The sequence below is a fragment of the Dryobates pubescens genome, chromosome 2 (genome assembly GCF_014839835.1).
Source record: "Dryobates pubescens isolate bDryPub1 chromosome 2, bDryPub1.pri, whole genome shotgun sequence".
In the NCBI taxonomy this organism is placed as follows: domain Eukaryota; kingdom Metazoa; phylum Chordata; class Aves; order Piciformes; family Picidae; genus Dryobates; species Dryobates pubescens.
Genome location: NC_071613.1, coordinates 4,365,573 through 4,388,897, shown reverse-complemented (window position 1 = coordinate 4,388,897; position 23,325 = coordinate 4,365,573). Strand labels below are relative to the sequence as shown.

General features: G+C 43.9%; 1 protein-coding gene across 1 annotated transcript in view; it reads right to left on the bottom strand.

Moving 5' to 3' along the window:
• Positions 1-4,466: 4,466 nt before the first annotated feature.
• SMYD2 (SET and MYND domain containing 2) overlaps positions 4,467-23,325 on the bottom strand; it is a 34,462-nt gene continuing 15,603 nt past the window's right edge. The window contains exons 4-12 of the mRNA XM_054169419.1: positions 21,993-22,053; positions 19,355-19,479; positions 15,229-15,296; positions 13,762-13,864; positions 11,230-11,340; positions 9,427-9,547; positions 8,498-8,672; positions 7,018-7,126; positions 4,467-4,723 (exon numbers count right to left, since the gene is read on the bottom strand). Of these exons, the coding sequence (XP_054025394.1) occupies positions 4,643-4,723; positions 7,018-7,126; positions 8,498-8,672; positions 9,427-9,547; positions 11,230-11,340; positions 13,762-13,864; positions 15,229-15,296; positions 19,355-19,479; positions 21,993-22,053 (954 nt within the window). The 3' untranslated portion in view covers positions 4,467-4,642. The remainder of the gene's footprint in view (positions 4,724-7,017; positions 7,127-8,497; positions 8,673-9,426; positions 9,548-11,229; positions 11,341-13,761; positions 13,865-15,228; positions 15,297-19,354; positions 19,480-21,992; positions 22,054-23,325) is intronic.

Here is a 23,325-nt window from a genome sequence, read left to right as displayed (position 1 = left end):
CAGAAAGTGGAAGCATCTCTGCAGCTGGTGTCTGCTGTAGCAGCTCTCATGCATCACTGAGAAGTCAATTTTGCTGCTTTCCTTTGTGGAAAAGAATGCTGTGCAGCCAGAGAGCTGGGGGGGAGGCATTCACTGCATGGAATAAAGGATGCATCATCATACTGGATGTATCATATTGAAAGAGCAAATACCAGAATTGACCCTGAAAGGGAAGCACTGCAAGAAAATATCATTTGGCCACCCTGCTAGAGAAATGCATGTAAAGCTGCTGATGCATAGTCCAAGTTATACAGAGTTTGGAGTCGAGATTTGGTGCCAACAAGAGAAAGGTTGCAAAATCAAAATGCCAAAGGCAGTTGTCCCCCATTTGTTCTTAGCCTTCTAGAGAGTTTTCTGGTGCTTATGGGAGCTACAGATGCCATCCAAGTCTTTAGAGGAGTGGACATTACACACACAGCCTTGGCTTGCAGGGACTGTGATCTGAGGAAGGGAACAGCCAGCTGCTGGGGCTATTGGACAAACAACAGAAGATTAATCCTTAACCATAGATAAAACTATTGTTGGAGTGTGAAACAAAACATTCAGTGCACAGGTCAAACCCACCAGTGTTTATAGATTTAAAAGTAAATAAATTTTGTCAGTGTTTTTAGAGTAGCTTAGATTACAGCTCTGTTGGTTCCTCTCAGCCATTGTTTGGCTGGCATTTCTTTGAAGTTTTGTTTCTTGTCCTTTCTGTGCACCCTCACTGAGAGCTTCCCACACGCTGCAACAGCAAGTGCTTTGCTTTTGGGGGCCGATCTGGAAGTCAGCAATAAACTATCAGCTTTCACTGAAGCATCCCAGCAGAGGAAAGGCTGATACTTCAGCTGATCCCTCAAATGAACATGGTGCCCAGTTGTTTTAGTGTTGAAAATCAGTTTGGTACAGACTGAAATGTTTTGGACATTCAGCTCCTGACATTTCAGGGGCAGTACTCCCTGATTAGGCAGCCAGGAAGGCTTCTCTGAGACGAGTTCCATGGCAGATTGGAGGTCACAGCCTGCCCCAGACAGTGGGTGGTAGTTGACACTTAATATGAATGCACTTGGAAGAGGGTGCTCAGCCTCCAGTACAGCTGGCAGCCAGTCTGGTAGGGGCTTCTCCAGGCCAAAGTTACATCCTGCTTGCCGTGTTTGGTAACTGCTGCTGGATCCACCTTCCAGGAGCCTCATCACCTTTTCTTTAGGAACCATGTATGTATTCCTCTGGCCTCCACACCATCCTCTGTTGGTGAAGTTCCACACCATCCTCTGTTGGTGAAGCTCCACACCATCCTCTGTTGGTGAAGCTCCACACCATCCTCTGTTGGTGAAGCTCCACACCATCCTCTGTTGGTGAAGCTCCACACCATCCTCTGTTGGTGAAGCTCCACACCTTCATTGTACATTGTGTCTCTTAAGACCTTCCTTTCTCGGGTATGTTAAAGAAAAGTATTTTCTTGCTGCTACTCAGTCTTTAAAAAGAATCTAAATCTCTAGTGCCAGAAACATTGTTCCTCAGATGGTGGTCCTGTTGAGATTGCTCCACATGGAAAGCATGTTTTCCCCATTGGTAAAGTACCTCTTGGTGGCTATTTTACAAAGGAAAGAAGTTTACATACGCAGGTGACTGTAAATGTGCCCACACAGCATTGTGTGGGACGTGTTAATTGAAATCACATGTTTTAAGTTGGTTTTTATGTCACTGGATTTTACTGGCCTGTTTTAATTCAGTATTCTGATGCTTCCTGTTGGTATTTGTTCTGTAACTCTGTACATGACAGTTCAGCACAAAACAGCGCTCTGAGTCTCTCCACCTGGGTGCATGGAACACGTTTTCAAGAGAAACAAGACAGCGGTTCCTGCCCCTGGCTCCTTCCTCTTCGGGCTGAATGGCAGAACAGTTGTATGCTATTGAAAGCCTTTAAAGAATGAAATCTATGCATGCTATTTTATATTCTAATGTATTATTCATATCAGTACATAAGCTTATGCTTTTCAGTTTTATCTCATGTATAGAACTGATTCCCTTTGACAGTATTTTTTGCACTGTTCTTCCTCTCTGTTTTTATAAAGTTCTATTCAGCATTAATGGACTGAAACCAGGGGTTGGTTTTTTTTAACCCATTTCACTGCCTGTGTGTAAATAGTTTCTCATCCTTCCCAAAAGCATATAAGAATGTCTTCAGTCACTAAGGTTTGTTTTTTTTTTTTTTGGTAAAGCTGTCCTTCATATTCACAGTAAACAATAAAATCCTTTTTGTTGTTTGTTTTCTTCAAGGAAACCTCTGCTTGTGTTCTCTCCTGTACCAGCTTGAGGGTCTGTATTTGCATCTACCCTGGTTTGCTTTCCCACGTTAAACTGATAGGCTCAGCCAGGCCCCCAGCGAGCTTTGAAGAACCTTCTGTAAATAAAGCCAAGTTTCACAGGGGCAGGACTCTTACTGGTGCTCATGGGAGGCTAACCTGATTCTTTAGTGTTAGAATAAACCAGGTTGGAAGAGACCTGCAAGATCATCAAGTCCAACCTAATCACCTGAACCATGGCACCAAGCACCCCATCCAGTCTCCTCCTAAACACCCCCAATGGCAGTGGCTCCACCACCTCCCCGGGCAGCACATTCCAATGGGCACTCACTCTCTCTATGAATAATTTCTTCCTAACATCCAGCCTAAACCTCCTCTGGTGCAGCTTGAGACTGTGTCCTCTTGTTCTGCTGCTGCTTGCCTGGGAGAAGAGACCAACCCCCACCTGGCTACAACCTCCCTTCAGGGAGGTGTAGAGAGCAATAAGGTCTCCCCTGAGCCTCCTCTTCTCCAGGCTAAGCAACCCCAGCTCCCTCAGCCTCTCCTCACAGGGCTGTGCTCAAGGCCTCTCCCCAGCCTCGTTGCCCTTCTCTGGACACCTTCAAGTGTCTCAATGTCCTTCTTAAACTGAGGGGCCCAGAACTCCAGAACTGGACAGAGTTTTCTGGCAGCACAGGATCTGGTGCAGTTCTATGTACTCCAGCTGCCTAGAGAGCAATGAAAACTTTCAGCAAAATGAGCTGACAAACTCCTGGTCTCTGGCAGTTTTATTTGCAGAGCAGCATTTACCAGAATGAAAATGTGAAGTTTTTAATGGTGGTATGTTCCCTGTCCCACTGTACTACGTAGGCTGTGCAAGCTGTTAGGAGTGGCCACATAGTTTTAGGAGTGGCAACATATTTCAGCTTTGGTGCTGGAGGTGCACAGCCACACTCACTCTCCTCTTCCTCCCCTAGCCATAAAAACAGTTTCCTGCCATTGATCTAAAGGGAGAAAAAACCAAAACACATTCTCCAGTCTTACCTCTGGGCAGAGAAGGCAAAGTCCTATATTCCTTCCTCAGAAAATGCTCTTGTTCCTCTATTACTGTATTAATACAACAGTCTTAATCCACTGGAGGCAAAGGTAGCTCTCCTCTGCAACAAATACACTCTAATTTGTGAAGGGGGTTAAAGAGCCACAAGCTGCACAATTCATGCCTTATGCAAGCCTTTGAGCCTGAAGTAGGTGTCAGTGTTCTCTGAACAGAATGTGCTGAGCTCCCAGTCCTTAGAGTGATGAATTCCCACCTGCCAGGAGCAGTGATGGGCCAGCAGCCAAACTGACTGGAGGAACAGTGACTAGAATAGAATGGAATAAACCAGGTTGGAAAAGACCTTTGAGATCACCAAGTCCAACCTATCATCCAACACCATCTGATCAACTGAACCATGGCACCAAGCACCCCATCCAGTCTCTTCCTAAACACCTCCAGCGATGGTGACTCCACCACCTCCCTGGGCAGCACATTCCAATGGCCAATCTCTCTATCTATGAAGAACTTCCTAACATCCAGCCTAAACCTCCCCTGGCACAGCTTGAGACTGTGTCCTCTTGTTCTGGTGCTGCTTGCCTGGGAGAAGAAACCAACCCCCACCTGGCTACAACCTCCCTTCAGGTAGTTGTAGGCAGCAATAAACAGGGGTACATTGTGCCTGGTTTGGTCCAGAAGGTTTTACAGGTTGTAATGGCTTAGATGCTCTGTGTCCTCTAACAGTGACCAGGCTAAGCAACCCCAGCTCCCTCAGCCTCTCCTCACAGGGCTGTGCTCCAGACCCCTCCCCAGCTTTGTTGCCCTTCTCTGAACACCTTCCAGCAACTCAACATCTTGCCTAACCTGAGGGTGGTGGTGGTGCACAGTGTGCAGAATTCATCACCTTCATTTCCCCTTTCTCTTAAGGGACAGCAAACCAAAATGACTACTGCACCCAGTGTGAGTGTACCACTTTATTTTTACTTTACACAAATAGGGATACACCTTAAAATCCATAAGGAAAAAGGTGGCCATTTCTGCTGTCAAAAGGTATAACCTTTAAGAAACCATGGATGCTTCCTTAAAAAGGGGGGGGGGAGGGAGGGGGGAAAGGAGGTGGGGGGAGAAAAAAGGCAGTTGTAGATGTGTGGAAGGTAGGGACACTTTGCAAGGCCTAAGTGTGTTTGTCATTCCAATTATAGGACAGGACTGTGTTCATACTCTACCGCTTTTCAAAGCACTCCTGAAGGTTTCCATAACAAGGCTTTTTAAATAAAGGTTTGAAGGATTGCATAGATTCAAAGGCTCAGTGGTCCTCTAATTCCTTTTTGATCTCTGAAATGTATGGATGATCCTTCCCGTGTGCTACTTCCATGATGGCAATTGCCTATGAAAGGGAAAAAAATATTCAGACAATTGATTCCTATATAACACCAGGCTATAAATACTCTCTTTAGAGGTTTGAAACAGTCTGACACCTCGAGCTACTTTTTGTCCCCTTGTAGTCATAAACCCAGTAGGAAATGAAATGAAATTCAAAACTAAGTAATAAAGGGTTTACATTCAGAGAATGAATCTTTCATCTTAAAGGATCCCAAAGCACCTTTCAAAATGATATTCCTGACAAAACTACTTTGAATGCAACCAGCTCCAGGACAGAAAACTGAAAGTGGGGTGGGTAACGTTCTGGCAGAGGACTTAGCCAGCATCAGACAGAGCTCTGTTCCTACCAATTTGTCCTGTGGCCATCGGAGCGGAAAGCAGACCTATTGCAGAAATGGTGCTAAGGCATTTCACAGTATCAGGGTTGGAAGGGACCACAAGGATCATCTAGTTCCAACCCCCCTTCCATGGGCAGGGACACCTCACACTACATCAGGCTGGCCAGAGCCTCATCCAGCCTGGGCTTAAACACCTCCAGGGACAGAGCCTCAACCACCTCCCTGGACAACCCAGTCCAGGGCTTCACCACTCTCATGGGGAAGAACTTCCTCCTCACATCCAGCCTGAATCTCCCCACCTCCAGCTTCACTCCATTCCCCCTAGTCCTATCACCACCTGAGATCCTGAGAAGTCCCTCCCCAGCCTACTTGTAGCCCCCTTCAGATACTGGAAGGCCACAATTAGGTCACCTCAGAGACCTTTCAGACCTTCCTCTGGCTCCAAGGGCTTTACAAAGTGAGCAACTGCTCAGGCAACCACTGAGGCAAAAGGGAGACCCTGTCAGATTCAAACGTGCTGCTGTGCCCAGCTCCCTGTGGTTTCACCAGTGGCTTGCTCTAAGAGACTTGTGCTTTCCTGCACTATCCACACTGTGAGAAAAGGAGAGCAAACAGACACAATAAAAGGATGCAGTAGATAGGAGTGAAAGAAACAAGTGTGGAGTAAGCTTGAGAATATCTGAAGACCAGAGTGATAAGGTGAGCAAGTGCAGCAGCCTAGCCCTCAGCCTGTTTATCAATTTTTACCTTGGGAAGCTTTTATGGAATGATGATTTTAAGTGAGTACAGCAGGAGCATTTGGTTCTACCTCAGCAGCAGTGAGAAATGAATCCATTCCCCCTCCTGCCCACAAGAAGAAAGGATGGACTTCTGGGCAAGCTGCTTGCAAACTGACAGAGAACAATGGCTTTGTTTTTCCACTAAATCCCAAACATCAGGGGCTGGGATAACTTTGGGCAGTTCCTGTAGGCAGCTTTTGGAAGTGAGTCATTAGAAAATGTTTGTGTTAGGAAGCTAACTATGCCAACACACCTACCTACAGTTCCCAAACCTCCCCCCCCCCCCCCATCCCATGTTCCTACTGGCACAAATCCCAGTTTTAGTCAAAGCTTTAACACCACAGTGAAGGAAAACCTATGCTAATTTTAAACAGTTAAAAGTGTAGAGCATATATTCTTGTAGCCTCTTTCACCATGGCTGGGTAGCTCTGTTATTGCTGGCTGAAAACAGCATCTAAAAAGGAAGAAAAAAAATACTCATGCTCATCTACACCAGGTTATTACATGCTACAGCAGTCACTGATGCATGAGAAGCTAAAAATTCTGTGCAACAAGAGGGGAAGAAAAGTCCAGCAGCCTGGTACAGACTCATTTAAAAATAGGACAAGAAAGAAAGATAAGAAATGTGCCGGTGAAAACCGTGAAGAAGAATGGGAAACCAAGTGCTCTGCTTGCCAATTCCAGCATTACCAGATGCACTGAATTCCCTTCAGCTATTTAAAAATCAATTGGTTCCAGAACAAATAACCACCCAAAGCATGCCTGGTTTAACTTGGATATCAAAATCCCCAACTTCGATCAGACACTCTGTGCCTTTTCTAAGGGCCAAGCAGTGTTTTCTGTCCTTACCGAGCAAGTGAGGAGAAGCTAGAGTTTTGCTTCTTTTACACTAATACAGCCCCAGCCCAGTAAAGAACATATCACAGATGTTTAAGTCTCATGCTTGTCCAGCTGCTGCAGCAAAAGTTCTCTGTGGAAAGGTAAGAGCCCTCCCTACATGAGAACAGACCTGTGCTGCATCTTTGCAGAAGTCAAAGCTGAGCCAAAAATCCAGTAACCAAATGCACTAACACATGGTGCATCTCCTACCAAGCCAGGCTCACTGACAGAGCAGCACATAGTGTTTCAATGGTCCCATGCCTGAGCTGGTATTTTTAATGAAGAAAGCAGGAAATAAATACCCTCTTCAGGGCTTTAACTCCAGCAGTTCTGTTCTCCAGCGTCATATACAGTCTCCCTAACTTCAGCCACATGGAGGCAACGTTCAGCGAGTAGGAGGGATAATGTTTACTGCAAGAGAGAAAGAAATGCAGCTTTATCAAACCTGGCAGTTTCACAGCTCCCAGCCTTCCCTCAGGGGGCAAGAAGCTGCCTCTCGTTGCCCCCCTACCCATTCACCACTTGTCCCCTCTGCTGTGACTGCCAAGAGCCAGTGCCAACTGTGTCTGGGATGGGGACGCTGTCAATTGGGAATTGAACTGAAACTACCATATGCCTCTCAACAGCTGTCAGATGGCAAAGACTTTCTGCCACTAGTTTTAATCTAGCTAGCTACAGAAAGAGACTGCATTGTTCCGAGTTTGTGGAGCCACCCTACTCTTGCAGAAGCAACTCTGCCTGATCCACAGTAGCTGCTCTTTACTGGGAAGCCAAGGGCCCTCAGCAGCACGTACAGCACACAGGCCAGTCTGGACGCACACACGCTGAGCTAGCAAAGCCTGGTTCAGCAGAGCTGACCTGGAATGCCAGGCTCAGAGCCAGAGGAGCTGGGCAAGTCCCAGGAAAGATAAATAGTACTAAGCCCCCGGGAGGGGGAATGTTGGCTCCTTCTTTGTATCGCTGCTCTCTGCCAAGTGATCTGTGACTTTATGCTGGCATCTGTTCCACAGGGAGAGCTTTACTTGTGCTCCCCCCAGCTGGCAAGGCTGTCGTGTCTCAAGATGAGAATCTGCTTGGGAGATTCATGGCAGGATCAGATACAGCACTTAACTGGCTGGCTCTAATGAACAGGATCATTACTGCAAAAACACAGAAAAACTTATCAGAGAGAATACTTTTTTCCATGCAGAGGCTGTTGTGCTGCCCCGCCTCAAGTGGGAGTTCAGCCTGCACCATCTGCCCAGGCCTCCAGCTGTAGGGCAGTGGAAATCACAGACACCAGGGCACCCACAGTCTCTGAGTGCAGGAGCTGACCTCAGCCCCTGTTCCCTCTTCCCTCTTCCCCAGCCCTAGGACAAGTCTCTGCTTTCCGGCAACCGTGACCACTGCGCTAGTTGCAGAGAGAAAGAACGGGGAGGGGACAGCAACAGCAGGCTCTGCCTCCATTGCCTTGTAAAAATACTGACTGCAGATGACATTCCAAGCTCTGGTATAGTCAAGTCATCAGGATATTAAAAACCCTAAGCAGAACTAGCACAGTCCCTAAGATGGTACAAGCCTGAGAACTCAAAGCATGGCTGTCACCCCCTGCTATGCATTGCAGACTACATTTTGACAGGAACGAAATCTGGCCCAGCATTTAAACATTCCTTTTCAAGGAGTGATGTCATGGGTAGCATGTTTATACAACATGCACTGAGAGAAGTGCTTTCTGCCCTAACTTGTCTTAATTATTCAGATTACTGACTTAGAGCACTAAAACCAAGAGAGTCTTATATTTACCTGTATGGCCTGATAATTTTTTGCCCATAACGTAGTGCACCTTCCCAGTCCTGCACATAGAGACAGACACCCATGGCCTGGTACATCATATGCAACATATAAACATTACTGTCTTCAAACAATGCACCCATCTTCTCCAGGCTGAGTTCACAGATCTCCAATAATTCACTTGGAGGTACGAAATAGTCAAGGAATAAATAAATAGAAGGTCTCTGAGCAAAAATCTACCTGGTAATGCCAAAGGAAAATCCGACTCTGCGAGGTCCTTTCTCTCAAAAGACATCAAAGCATCTGTGCTACAACCCCAGAGCTCCTCTGAGAACTATTCCATCTGGGAGGTATTTTGCTTATGACTTTATTCCCCCTCCTACTCATACTCTACAAAACCAGCTTTCAGACTTGAAAAGCAATGAAAACAATGTGGCTTTTCTGAATCACTCCTGGACCAGCACGGGGAAGCGCAGTTCCCCACGCGGTGGGTACTGAATCGGGCACAAGGTAGCCTGCTCTGCCCCTGACCCAATGAATCCTGCATTTTTGTCTGCATCACACCCCTGTTAAGGACAGGTAAGCTGATGACCATCTGCCACAGCTTCAGCCTCATGTGCAGCCTCTCAAACCGGAGCAATACTGCAGCAGACTAACATAAGCACACTCCTACCTACGGGCCAGTCTCTGGCCTGCTGTGTGGAGACAGCCCCGTGCTTGCCGCACTCCGAGAGCCACACAGGGTCTCACAGTCCCACAGCACCTGCAAGGTTCAACTCTCTTGTTTCCAGGGACAGCTCTTCAGACACAAAGAGTACTGAAGTACATTTAACTTCAAATGGTCATAGTATTTCTCCTGCAGCTATTTCTGAAGCAATCCAGCAGGTAGGATTTTTAGGTCACACACCAAGCCAGTGGAGTCAGGGTGAGACAAAGGATATATTTGTAGTGCTTGGCTCGCCTGAATTCCTCAATGACGTTTCTGGCATATTTGATCATGTCCCACACTGTCTCTGCTGATGGGGGGACATTCAGCTTGCGGATTTCCAGTTTCTCTTTATCCTGAAAGAAACACAATGGATGTTAGAAATGCAGGTTCCAAGCCCTGCAAATAAAAGTGCACCTGCCACACAGAATTAACTCCAATGAAAGGACACAGAGGGGAACTTAAGCTCTTCAAAAAAGCTAAAAACAAAGGTACAGTGTGCACCTGCAATTTTTCTCTAAAGCCTTGGCTGAGAATCCTAGAATCCTCTGTGCCTTCCAGATCATCTGCCATCCTCTACTTCCATGAAGTCCCTTTCTTTTGAAAGGCCCAAGAGCTTTCCGATTGTGAAATTTCACTGCTTCCGAGAGATCAGAGATTAAAACAAATTTAGTTTTAAGGCCAGAAAAAGCTCAAATACCTTAGACCTACCACCAAATGATAGCTCAGTAGAAAATGAGAAGATATTAAATACAGAAAAGAATCCTTTGTGTCTACAGAGAAACCATGTATTTTGTTATTTCTGCTGGACTGCTCCATTTACTCTTTCTATCTCGCTGCTTGACGAAGAGTCCGCTGCAATCTAGAGGCAATCTTCTCCTGTTTAAGTCTCACATCGTTGCCAGATTTCTTTTTCATTTATTATTTCATCAGTCAACTTGGAGGGCTACAGGGCACTCTTTTCCAGAGCTGAAGGAGGCTGAGTGACAGGCAGTGTGATGCTGAAAAAATCACAGATGAAATCCTGACTTTGTTAAACTCGATGGCAAAATTATCAAGGCAACCGTGGGGGAAAAATACAACTGCAGTATCAGAAGAAGGGCCTCAACTCAGAATATTTGGTATGATTTGGAAAGATGACCCCATTCAGAGGTAGAGATGGTTGTCCAGTCAGTTTGGGAAGCAACTGTTAAAATGACAACTTTGTGAAAATAGATGGGGGAAGGGGAAATGACCTGGCACTGATCTTGGCTGAAATGACACAAGTCACAATACAGCTTACTTCCGCTGGGTTCTCCAGTGAAGGAGGTCCAAACAGTTACAGAGACACAGCTGCTTCAGCATGTTTGGGTAAGTTTCTCCTCCAACCTCCAAGCCCTTCTCTTCAAAATAACATCTACCGTCTGGATGTCTGCTTTTGTCCTTTGACCACCACCACCAGGTGATGGCTAATGAACAGAAACCTGGCCTGTGCATCGCAAGTGGCTGTGACCTAGGACCACCCTGTCTGGAAGAAGACTGATCTAGCAACACTGAAGGAAAGAAACCCAGTTTCACAGATTCTGCTGGGTGTCCAAATCATCCAGCAACATTATACAACATCACCAAGAATTGACTGAGATGCCCAAACTGTGAACTGCAGCATGACTCTATCCCAGAACTGGACCCCAGAAATGCCCCAAGCAAGACTCACTGGGAACTGGGAGAAAACATGCAGTTACAAAACCCAGCAAGTTCTGAGCTAAATTCTTTTGGCCAGGTAGTGTAGACACAGTATAATTACCTACTTTTAACAAAGTTTTCATCTTTGCTTTGTAGCTCAAGTTGACATAGGCCTCTACCAGGAAATTTCCTGAGAAGTCATGATTACAGTGGAAAGAATGAGAATCAGACAGATACTAGACAGAAAACCAAACCCAACTCCCCCCTCCTATTATCCTACTTTCCAAAAAGTAATTAAAGCAGGTAGCATATGACAGCTAAGAACCTCTGTAGATGCCTTGACAGTCAGAAGCATCTTTCACACCAGTTTTATTACCTTATCTTTCGTAATGCACTCTCTGCAATCACAATTAAAGAAATAAGAGTCTCTTAACCGTTCATTTCTGTCTTCAGTGGGATACAACAGGTCAATATAGCTGGTAAAAACCTGTATGGCATAAAACCAGAGCAGTCAGTGCAAAGCAGTGTAACTACATGCATGTATTACTACTAGTTCTGATACAGGTAGTATGATGACTACATTTTCATGCAACTTGTGGATCCCTGCAGCCCCATAACCTGCCCCCTCACGTTGCAAGTCTCTCAGCAGCATCAGCAGTTGACATTTCTGAAGGCAATCTGATTGAGAAGTGTATCCTCTCCTATTCATTATGCAATCTCCCTCAAATGTTAGAATAGAATAGAGTACAACTATTCTATTCTATAGAATAGTTGTACTCTATTCTATTCTATTCTACTCTATTCTATTCTATTCTACTCTATTCATTATGGAATCTCCCTCAAATGTTACCCTGGCCTGAACCCAGGACAGCAAGATTCAGGTGTGGATAAGGAAACTAGGCACAGCATAAATGTCAGACTACAAAGCGTTGCCTGCTTTTCAGAAGTAGAACAATGATTTCACATATCCAGCCTAGGATAAATTACCATGGCCTGGGTTGTTTTGGGAAGTTGGAATCTCCAATTTGTCTTTCTGAAAACCTACCAAAATTGGAGCAACAGGAGTCACCTGTAGCTTTAGAAGCTTAGGACAAGGCTTCTGGATGTTTGAAGACAGGCCCAGCGCTCCAGTAGTAGGAGAATGAATTTCAGATTTACTTTAGCAGCAATGTTTTAAAGCAAAGCAAACCTGCTTTTCAAGCTTTTTAAAGGCCTTGCACATAGACACTTTTTAAGTTTTCCTTGACTTCAGTGGTCTTCAGAAAAGAACCCCTGCAACTAGGTTTCATGCTCTGGCTTTAAAATGAAATCTCCCCCAAGAAACAATGTCATAAGCACGGTGCAGTTGATCACTTTGCAGACCAAAGAAAAGCTTTAGTTCTGTCTCCTCGCTTACAGGTACTGGAAACACATTGCTCAATCTGTGTTCAAAAGTTTCTTTCTTCTTTAAAGTACAGTGTGCATGTAACTCCATGCAGCACGTGTTCTTCTTCTCACTGTGTGATCTCACACTTCCATTCACACTCCTCCCCTATTTTAAGAGCATGCAAAATGCAGGAACCACATTCACAGCAGAAACTTTACAGATGTTGTGATGCAATGGCTACACCGAACCTGAAGATGGAGACACAGCCCATAAGACCACACAGAGCCCAAGCAAAACCACCAGCTCACGTTTATAAAGTTCTGAAGTGTTAGGAAAGCAAACGCACTAAAGCCATGAGATCCTGGAGAACGGATGCGGCTTTGAAGACACAACTCAATCAAAAGAAGATGCCAAGCAAGGTAAACAATCCATATCTCTACCTCTCACAGTAAGCCCTCCCCCAACATGCTGCAAATGTCCAGGATTCCACAGTAAAATTCCGAAACCAGGGTCAGTCCTTGTCCATTACCACAATGCATTTGCAGTGACTGCCAACATCACAGACAAATTGGCGTTAGTAAGTGGCGTAAAAAAGAAGTCACTCACCTGAGTCATCCACCCTTGGCTTCAGCAACTAAACTTGCTTTGTTCACAATGGTGAACAGCTATAATCCACAAAAATAACCTCTCTCCCCTTCTTCAAAACTGGCATGGCATACTTCAGAAAGCAAAGTTACCAAAAATCAATCTTAACTTCTTTGGATCAGCATTAACTTTGCCCACTAAATTAACAGTAATAAGCCTTTGAAGCTCGAGGCAAGCTCCATCCTCGGAGAGAATGCTCTGTATCTTCATCCCCTGCAGATACTTGAACATTCTCTTCAGCTCTGCTTAACCACTTTTTTCTTTTTTAAGAGCAAAGAGAAGCTCTGCTGCTGAAGACTGCCTGCCAACTTCATTACTCGACTGAAAGTTTCAAACACAGAGCCTTACTCAATCTCACAGAATTTTATCTATCATTGTTCAGCTTCATTCCCCTTAAAAACACTCTCTCTCTTCCCAGCAAATGCTGCTGAGGTGCTATGGCTGAGCCCCATGTTTTGTGGATGCTCTGTCCAAACAGAAATCAGAGGACTGTACCCATTTACCTTGTTTATTCTGGCTTCAATTTCAATACATTACTCTTATACTGGGAACTATTATAGCAGTAATAATTTCCTTTGCTGTTGGAATTTTAAAGTACCAGCCAAACATCAGTAACTCAGCCTCATTCTACAGATGGATAAACTGAGACAGGGGGTGGCAGACACACAGCAACTGCTGCAGGTGCAAAAATTAGGATACCGACTCTGAGAATCACTTCAGTCCTCCAGAGCCACCCAAACATTTGCAAAACAACATCTTACACTCCTCTGAGAAACAAAGGGATCCTTCCTGCACATTATTCAATTGTCATCCATTTGAAATGAATCCTGAAAAGCAGAATGGAGCCTACTTTCATTATGCATGCGGACAGAGTACATTCAGACACAGCACATTTACCTCTTCTCCAGGCTCAATCTCTTTAACAGCTCTGACCTCAGCCAATGTCCCCTTGTAAGTTACAATCACATTTGGGCAACAGCTATGGTTCATCAATGCAACACTATAAAAGTAAAAGAATAAATCTTTTTCCCCCACCACTACCAAAAACAGCAGGCAAAAAGTTAAGCACCACTTCACAAAACAAGTCTGAAAAACCAAGGCAGCCTTCCTCTGCAAGCAGTTTTTATGCTGAGGCTTAACATGGAGGTAACACTGGGAAAATCTGTTGCACTGTTATTTTTTTTCCTAATGCTATGGAGAATGGCTGTGCTAATTAATCATTGTGATTTTTAAACTATATTACTGCAGGACTGGGCAAGTTGTTATTTTCCTGTCCTTACAGCGCTATGGGACAGCTGACAGGGCTGTTCACGTAGCTGAACTATCAACAGCCTATTTAGGTCCCTATGACAGGCAGACTACTCTCCTTAAGAAAGGAAAAGAAACCTGAAGGAGAACTGTGAAGCGAGGGCTATCTACTACTGCCTGCATGCAGCACTTGGCAAATCAGGGCATCTGTTAAGTTTCAGATTACTCTGACACACATAAGCTGCCAGTGATTTATGTCTCACAAGGAAATGAACCTAAGCAGACAGTGCTAATACGTTCAGAAGGGGATCTGCAAAGAACAGGGGCAGAAAATACCCTCCTTTGCTACCACATTAAGCAGGAAGGCCAAACTTAACTGGGAGAAATGTTCCTAAGCTTTAAAAGAGAGCTGTGCTCCTCGCCCCAGGAACTGCAGTTAACATGTTACACCTTGAAGTTTGTTCAAGCTAAGGAGCTTGTACGTATTTTTCCTACTGTCAGAGGAACATAAAGCACTGCAGTTTTTAAAACATCTGAGGAGACTGAAAAAAAGTTATGAAAGGGATTTACTGTTTGCCTAGGAACAAAGATAGAAAGGAACAACAGAGAACAACAGGTGAAGGATTATACTCAGTCAAGACAGAAAATGATGAGTAGAGCAAGTCGCCTGCAATCCTTTTCATTTCACTTTGATCATTACATGATGTCATTGTTCAGAACCTGCCAGCCAGGTGTTTCCTACCAATCTGCATACAGCTCACAATCTAAGCTTCAAGTGCAATTTTACCAAAATTACCTGATTTTAAAGAAAAAAACTGATGCAAATCATTTGCCATATATTATTAGCTGATTGAAGGTGTTTAAAACCAGACAAATTGTTCAATTAAATTTCTTTCAGTAGAAACCTACTTCCCTACATGTGTGAGAACCTTTGTTTTTAAGTAGGTCCACATTTGTTGATCAGATAGTGTTGGGAGATAGGTTGGACTCAATGATCTTGAAGGTCTTTTCCAACCCGGTCAATTCAATTCAATTCAATTCAGTTCAATTCAATTCAATTCAACTCAACTCAACTCAACTCAACTCAACTCAAATTCACTACTAAAATCAACCTACTCAGGAAATATGGCTGATCCCAAGTGAGAGAGCTCTTCATCTTCAATTGTGAAGCCATTACAGTTAACCTAAGGAAAAAACAACAGAAAAAGAATGAGATGAAATTAGATTCTGGCTAGTTTAGTACTCCACACCCACACATCACATTCTCAGTCAGTTGCAGTAATTTGCTTAGAATTTTCTTTCTACTCCTCCCATACGAACAGGGAGCTACATGTCAAGAAGTGAAGTAAGGAAAAAGCCTCTATCCCAAAGTGAGGTGCAGGACACTAAAGAACTGACAGTCCAACACCTGCACTTGCTCAGGACACAGCATCCAGTGGATTGCTCCTTGGAAGGCAAACCAAGAGAAGTGGGGCTGGAAAAGAGCACTAGAAAATGTCAGACAAAGCAAGACCACTGCAAACATGAAACAAAGCCACTGACAGGGCTTAGAGACTTCATTTGGCCATGATAAGTAAAGGGCCAATGGACAAGAGCAACATAGGGATGAAGGGCAGCAAACTCATTTGGGCTGGGGCAGTGTAGAGCACGTATTATGGAGACCTGCCACACAGTGATATCTGTCATCAAGGGCTGCACATACCAGCTACTGCTAAAGCACACATAAAGAACAACAAAGGCAGTGATAAAGACTTGAACTTCATAAAAGGCAGAACAGGGGGGGGACAGAAAAAGAACAGAGTATAAGGGGAAGAGTATTACTAATTTAACCAGGCACACAATCAAAAGAGCTTGTTCTTTCTTATAAAATAGTTTCAAGCAGGTTTTAAAATCTCCTTTTAGTTTCACTAAAGTTAAGAGAATCTTAGAGGAGTTTCAGCTTTGTTTCATGTGGTTTATGCAAGGTGCATTTTGATCACTTAAAATCCGTCAAACACTTCATTCCACTTTCACTGTGAGTCACACACATTGGAACACAAAGAGAACCCTCTCCACAATCACCAACCATCTCCTTGCAATCATCAGTGCCAGTAAAGCACCAGAACAACTATTATCAATGTGGCCAAGCCCAGCTGAAGCTACAATTAAGTACAGGGTATTTATTCTGGAAGGTTAAGAGTTGTCAACAAAACTACCAAGAACGATATGCCCCACAAGCTGGAACACATCTAGGACTGGATTTTTAAAGCACACAAGCAATTCCCAAAGCCACTCCTCAGGTATGAACAGTTCAGGATGACTTCACAACTAAAAGAAAGTTGCCTCTTTCTCTGATTCATTCACCAGTAAATTTCCTTGACCTTTATCCTGCTATTTTTAGCCAGGTAGCATCCAAAGGCTGCCTTATCTCTTAAGAAGAGCACACTACTGCACTAGCCAATGTACAAGCATGCAAAAACAAGAGTAAGTGAGAAATTATGTCAACAGCAAGTAAGATCATAAAGGCACAGCTTGAGGGTTCTGAATCACAGGGAAGTATTTCAAAATATGCAGTGAGTTATCATCAACTCCCCTCCACTAAGCCAGAGACAACCTACTTCTTGCATGCACCATACCAGAAATGACATAAGAGGAAGAATTAGAAGGGATGAGATACCACTGGTGTCACCAGATGAATGCATAACTGAAAAACACAAGGTGGAGGGAGTAAAGAGACTACAGTGAAAAAAAACCCTAGAACTCAAGGTCATTCCAAATGATGGAAAAGAGAATACCAAAGCGAGGCACAAAATTATGCAAGGAAAGGCTGAGACACTGAAATCTGAGACAAGAAAGAAACTGCCTGAAGACTATGACAAGGTGTGACTGAGGAGGAAGAGTGCCAGTCTTGAGAACAAGACACACAGGGACAAAAGAGAGTAGAATGGTACCAACATATGGGAAAGAGAGCAGTGAAAGGCAGGGATAGTCTGGACAAAAAATCTTTGCTGCACTCAAAAGGACCAATTACACCTTGGCTGTGTTGAGCAAGAAACAATACCAGACAAAGCACACAAAAGCAGTGAGAAACTGTCAGATATATTCAAGTCCCAAACGACTGCCCTGAGCCACAAGGAGGAAGAATGTTGAATGAAGGAGCAAAGTAGACAAAATGAGGCTAGAGAAAGTGTTGAAGTAAGACAAAGGAGCAACAGCATATCCATACTATTTGGTTTAGGTCAGATTAATTACTTGTTGGGAAACAGTTATACAGCCATGCCTCTCCTTCTTGTGATGGCTTACGCCCATCCTGAAAGCAGGGAGGAGGGGTTGTGAGAGCCCTGCTCTCCCTGGAGCAGGTTTTTCCCCCTGGGAAACTGAGTTAGTTTGTTCCACTCCCCTTCACTGTCCAGCAAGCCTATAAAAAGGAAGACACTGCAGCCATTTGCTCTCTTTTACTTCTGCCTCACCAGGACGAAAGGACTAGAGAGTCGCTGCTGGCTCCCTGGTTCTCTGACATGTGGTCGGGGCCTGGTCGTTCTCCCTGCTGCATCTTCAAAGGACTCTTGGTTTTGTATATTCTCCCTATCCATCCTTGTTCCTTGCCCTTGTGAACCCTTCCTGTTATTGTTATCTCTCTCTCTCTCTCTCTCTCTTTATATATATATATATATATAATGTTTAAAGAAGTTTTTACCTCTCTACTTCCAAACTGACTCCAAATTATTTCTCAGTAGCTTTACCTCCTCTTTTTTCCCTTGTCCCCCTTTCTCTCCCTGTTCTTTCCCGTTTCCTTTTTTCTCTTAATCAGGAAGGAGGAGGGGAGGGGAGTGGAGCAGGGGAGGAATTCTCAGTCTTGCCCCGCATCTGAGCTCTTAAATCCCAGTTAAGACTCAAGCCACCACACTTCTGGAAGGAGTTATGCTGGGGCTAAAACCTCAGAAGGTTGTGTCCTGCCAAACACTGCTGAGGGAATATCCAGATTTTAGTTCAAAATAATGCAACACCCACAAGTGGCAGATAGTTGCCTGATGATGATCAGCTTAATGTGAAGCTACAAAGAAGACTGGATAGAACACCAGATCTGGGACTCAGCACTTCATGGAAGTCAGTTAAAGCACTATGACCTGCGGGAGCTGGTCCAGGACAGGACATGAAGTCATTACAGCCAAAATAATGCAATCTCTGGAAATTCTGGATACATTCTAACAAAACTATTCAGAAACACCACAAGAAACCAGATGTAATGACTTTAAAGTATTCCTCTGACACATATGAATTGTAAAGCCTTCAAAACAGAGAAAGCTTTTCATTGAAGGGAAATTTCTAATTGGAAACAACACAATGGATGACAAGTAGATGCTAAACATGCTGAAGAATCATTTCCCTACAGAGTAAAAGTAGCTCTGTGTTAAGGAAACAGTAAGTGTCCTCCTTGTTGGCAGATGCCCAGTTCTACCTGTGTATTGCTCTTTCATCTTCCATCACTGCAATTAACATTTGCCCCCATATCAAAAGCATTAAAACTTCTTACTCAGATGTTTAAAATTAGATTATTTTGAGGCACAAGGAGGAGAAAGAAGAAAATGGATCTTTCAGTGTTCCACTGATGTGTTATTCTAGCCACTACAATCCATTCAATTTAGCTGTGTATGAAAAGCAGGTGAGGGGAGGAAAAAAAAAAAGACATGAGATATTTCAGAAGTTATCTAACAAGACATCCTGCCTTTCCTTCATCTCTCCACATGACCAAACTACCTGACTATATTTAAAAGCCACATGCTAGATAAAAGTTTCAGGCTGCTCTTTCTGCCTCTCTGAAGCTTACTCCCTGTGAAGGTCAAACACACTGATGACCTGACCAGCAAGGATTTCCACAGGTTTGAAGCCTGAATGAAGGATTTTGCCTCTGCAGGGTCTCAGACCGACCAACAGCCTTCCATGTAAGTGCAACAACAGCTGCACTATGCTTGGCCCACAAGAAGCTTAATTTTGACAGGGTCTAATACAGGCTCTTTACCCTTCAAAGCACCTCATAAAAAGAGTGCAGACAAGAGTAGAGCCTCTCTCTTCCCTACTGAAATGGGCCATGTCCAGCCACTTCTGCTCAAGGAAGAGGACCCTCTCCATTAAGCACACTCAGCTCTCCTTAAGATTAGCAAAGAGCTACCATTTCCATTACTGTTAAAATGTTTCCCCTTTCACAAAGGCTAAACTCCTACAGCACCATCCACCTAAGCAGGCTGTGTTCTAGCCAACTTACTTGTGCAAAGAGAACTACAAGGGCAGCATTGTCAGGGTACTCCAAGTGCTTTGAGTAAAAATGATGAAGAGCAGCAATGTCGTTCTGAATCAGCTCTCTCTTTTCATTGTCTAGTTTGTCAAGGTCTGTGGACAAAGAATACATTCCATTTCAGTAAAAGGAACACTCCCCTGTGAACTGCAACAGGCTTAGGTTAGAACAGGCCTGGACTTTACAACAGAAACCCTTCAACAAAACACCTACTTGGAAGTACTGCAAGTGTCTGTTCTTTCACAAACATAATGCTACTTCTGCCAAAGCCACACGTGCACCACAAGAACAAGCAAGACTAAAAAGCATATTTTAACATCTTTACATTATCAGGTAACCAGACAGAGATTTTCTTTTAATGGGAAATGGGTTGCAGTATTGAGAGTACATTTGTTAACCCTAGCAAACAGATCAGCCAGCCCTGACCCACTGGAAGCCTATCCAGTGTGGGTAGCTATCCTCAGCTGCCTAACATGATATCGTGAGCTACCTGGCATACTGTGGCATGAAGTTACACTCAGCATGATGCTTCTTAAAGAAGCATACTTTGCATAGTGAAACTTCCTCATATGGACCTAATCCTTAGCAGTATAAACCAGCCTGGCCTTCTGCTAAGGGAGGATTATGGTCTCTGCTTTTAAAAGACTTGTTTTTCACAGCACTGAGGCCCTAACTTTTTGTGGCCATGTGTGACCCGGACCCAACAAAGACTGACAACATTGCTGGGGTGAGGCACCAGGGGTTCCCTCTGCAGCAAGAAGAGAGTAACATGAAGGTTCCCAGGAGTGCAATTGACTTGACCTATTGCAGGCACCTGCTTCATGAGGTAAGAAACAGTGCCTGAGAATGTGCATGTCTCCACGGGCTGGGAGGTGACCATCAAGCTCCAGATTATCAGAGGGTAACAGGAGACAGCAGGAGCGTCAGTGGAAATGTCCTGGCACAGCTGCCAAGTGTGTTCCTTTATGAGTTTGTTTAGAGACCCTCAGGCCAATGACAGGGTCTAGCCAAAGCTGTGGCCACTGAACCTTTTCCTGACTGGTCCTTGCAGAGCAAGATAGATGACAGACCATACACTGACCCCTTCTCTCCCCTCTAGAGCAGAGTGTTGGGAAGTTTTTTCCTAATCCTCTCTCTCACAGTGGCAGTGTCCCCAGCTCACTCCTGCTCTGTGAGAGACAGCAGCTCACCAGTTTCCCCCTCTTCAACTCAAAACAACAGAAGAGATAAAAACATGCAGGAAGAGGAAAGGCTGCACAACAGTGGAAGAAAGTGGGAAATGGTATCTAAGAGCAGATGTAAATGACAGCAGTCACAAAAAAATAACGAGGAAAATTAAATGGGGCAATTTCAGAAAGATGAGAATTTGATGAGGATAAATCAGAAATAAGAAATTCTGAGCTGACAGCCAGGTGCCTTTTCTTCTCCTGTCCAGAGTGTTGCAACACATAAGGCAACTGTTGAACATGGCAAAGGTGTGCTAAGAGATAAGGAAAGTCAACAAAGCAGAAGGAACAGGGATTCTTACTAAACCAGAAACAAAGGCTCCTGGAGTACAAGGAGGCCATTGAAACAGGAAAAAAAATTTCAACCTTCTAGCTCTCAAATTAATAAAATTACTGAAGACAAGCTGCAATGCAGAAGAACATACAGAAATTACTTCAGCACTTATCTATCCTCTTCAATCTTAATCCTAACAACCTACCTGTACAAATTATCCTTGCCTTAGGCAAAGTCGAATGTTGGCATTTCCCCCCTTATTTCCCCAGTTGTCCCAACAGCTGTGACAGAAGCTTTTGTTCAAGAAACAAGGAAGACTGTAATCTTGCTGTGCCTGGTGACTCTGCTACCTCAAGTCTTAGCAAGGACTGCATTTATTCAGCATTTTGTAGAGGGTTTTGGAAGCCATGAGAGTGTGAAATGTGAATATGCAAAACCATTGTCTCCTTTCACACTATACCGAAACAGAGAAACAACAGTCCAGTGAACACCACTCTCTATGCCAGGATAGTTACTACTTGCTCGACTTCTAACTCTGCCACACCAGATATAAACAGTAGCCTTCCAGTTAAAAGCAAGCCATTGCCTCATTTCCTTCCTTGGATTATTTTGGAGCATTTAGAACGTGGAATTTCAACACAATCATACATAACATGTCAGATTTGACTGGCAGTGACAGATACTGAAGCACAGTCCAGAGGGTTCTGCAATTAGCCCCTTAGTCACTGTCACCATCAAGCAACTGTGCTGTCTCTGATTTTATGCCTCCTGGTAACAAATACCAGCTATTTTAATTTTACAACATTACAATTCTCAAAAGACACTAGAGTACCAGAAAAGCCATGAGATGGATGTATGCTACATAATTAATTCTGTCTAGGTTTTCACCCTTATTTCACAGCCCCCACAAACAACTGAAAAAAACCCACCCCAAACCACCAAACCAAAGGGCACTGCACTTTCAAACTGAGTAACAATTCTCTTTGTTTACTCCTTTCCTCCATCAGGAGTGGGATGCTCTGGAAGGTTTGATGGAGGGGGGCCAGGGGGAAGCAAATCATGAATGTAGATAACTGCCTCTGTTTACCTGCAAGCCTTTTTTACTTACGTGATTCAAACTCTTTTACAGCAAGCAGCTTCTCTGATTGTGTTCTTTCAGGGTTAGTTTTCTAGCAATAAGGGAAAGAAAGAAAAAGAAAGAAAAAAAAATTTGTAATGTTTTAATTTGGCAGTTTTGTCTGCTCATCCATAAGCTGGGAGCTCCTACAAATCCAAACCCACACTTCTATTGAATATATAGAAGTTGATGAACAGCAACGAGTTTAATTGACTGCCCTTAGTAATGCCATAGGAATATTATCTCTGCACCAAACTAGGCAGCCAAATATTAACTCCTATCAAATTTATATACATACACCAAACAGTATTTTAAATATGTCATTTGCTTTGTTCTAGACACCCAGAAAGCTTCTAACAATAGCAAGCAGGCAGGAGACAGGCTTCACTTTGAGGAAAGTGAATAAACTGACTGTTGACAGAGTTCAAAAGCAATGCTCCATTGTTGGCCTAAGGCCACTTCTTTGTAATCTTGGCCATTAAATATGGCTTTGCAGGTGGCCCAGCAGCTGAGGTTCAGGGACTATGGTTTGCATATTTAGCTTTTATATGACATGTAGAGTTCTCCCCCCTCCCTGTAAGCAATAAAAGCACAAATTTATTCCAATGACTTTTTGTCATTAAGCATTCAATTTTGTTTGTGGATCACCACTAAACCAGGCCTTAATTAAGTCACACACACATACATTCACACACACATCTACACACACAGCAAGTATGCAGCTACCTTCCCAGCAGGCCACCAAAATCTCACTATATACAGTATCCAGGTTGCCCTTGCCATATAAGCAGACCTCAATCACACAAATATGCTTCAAAGAGAATTTGTTTTTGCAGAGAGGGTTTATAGCTCTACAAAGATACACAGCATAATAACCTTGAAACTCACAAATCCTGTCCCCTCCCTGCAAGCTCTTGTGCTGTCCTCAGTACCCATACAGTTAGAGCACGCTGAAACAGAGGCTGACATTGCAATCCTCTTTCTTTACTAATAAGACAAAGAGCCTGAGATTTCTCTCTCAACCCATTTTTCAGCAGTTAACTCCAGTAATTGTGAACACTTACACCTGAATACCTCAGAGGCGTTCTTGACTCACAAAGGTACTAGGAGTTACACACTGAGCAACACTATGCAGGTACAGCAGGAAAAGAGTACTTCATGAAGATGTCACTGCCTGTCACTCCTACTGTTGTAGAAGCCTTCCTCGGAATTTCATCACATATACTCAGTCTCACTGATCTTTCTCTTCACCAGTGTGGCCTTGGTGTTAGCCACACACATAACCATGAGCTGCAATCCACCATGCACATTGTGAAACTATTGG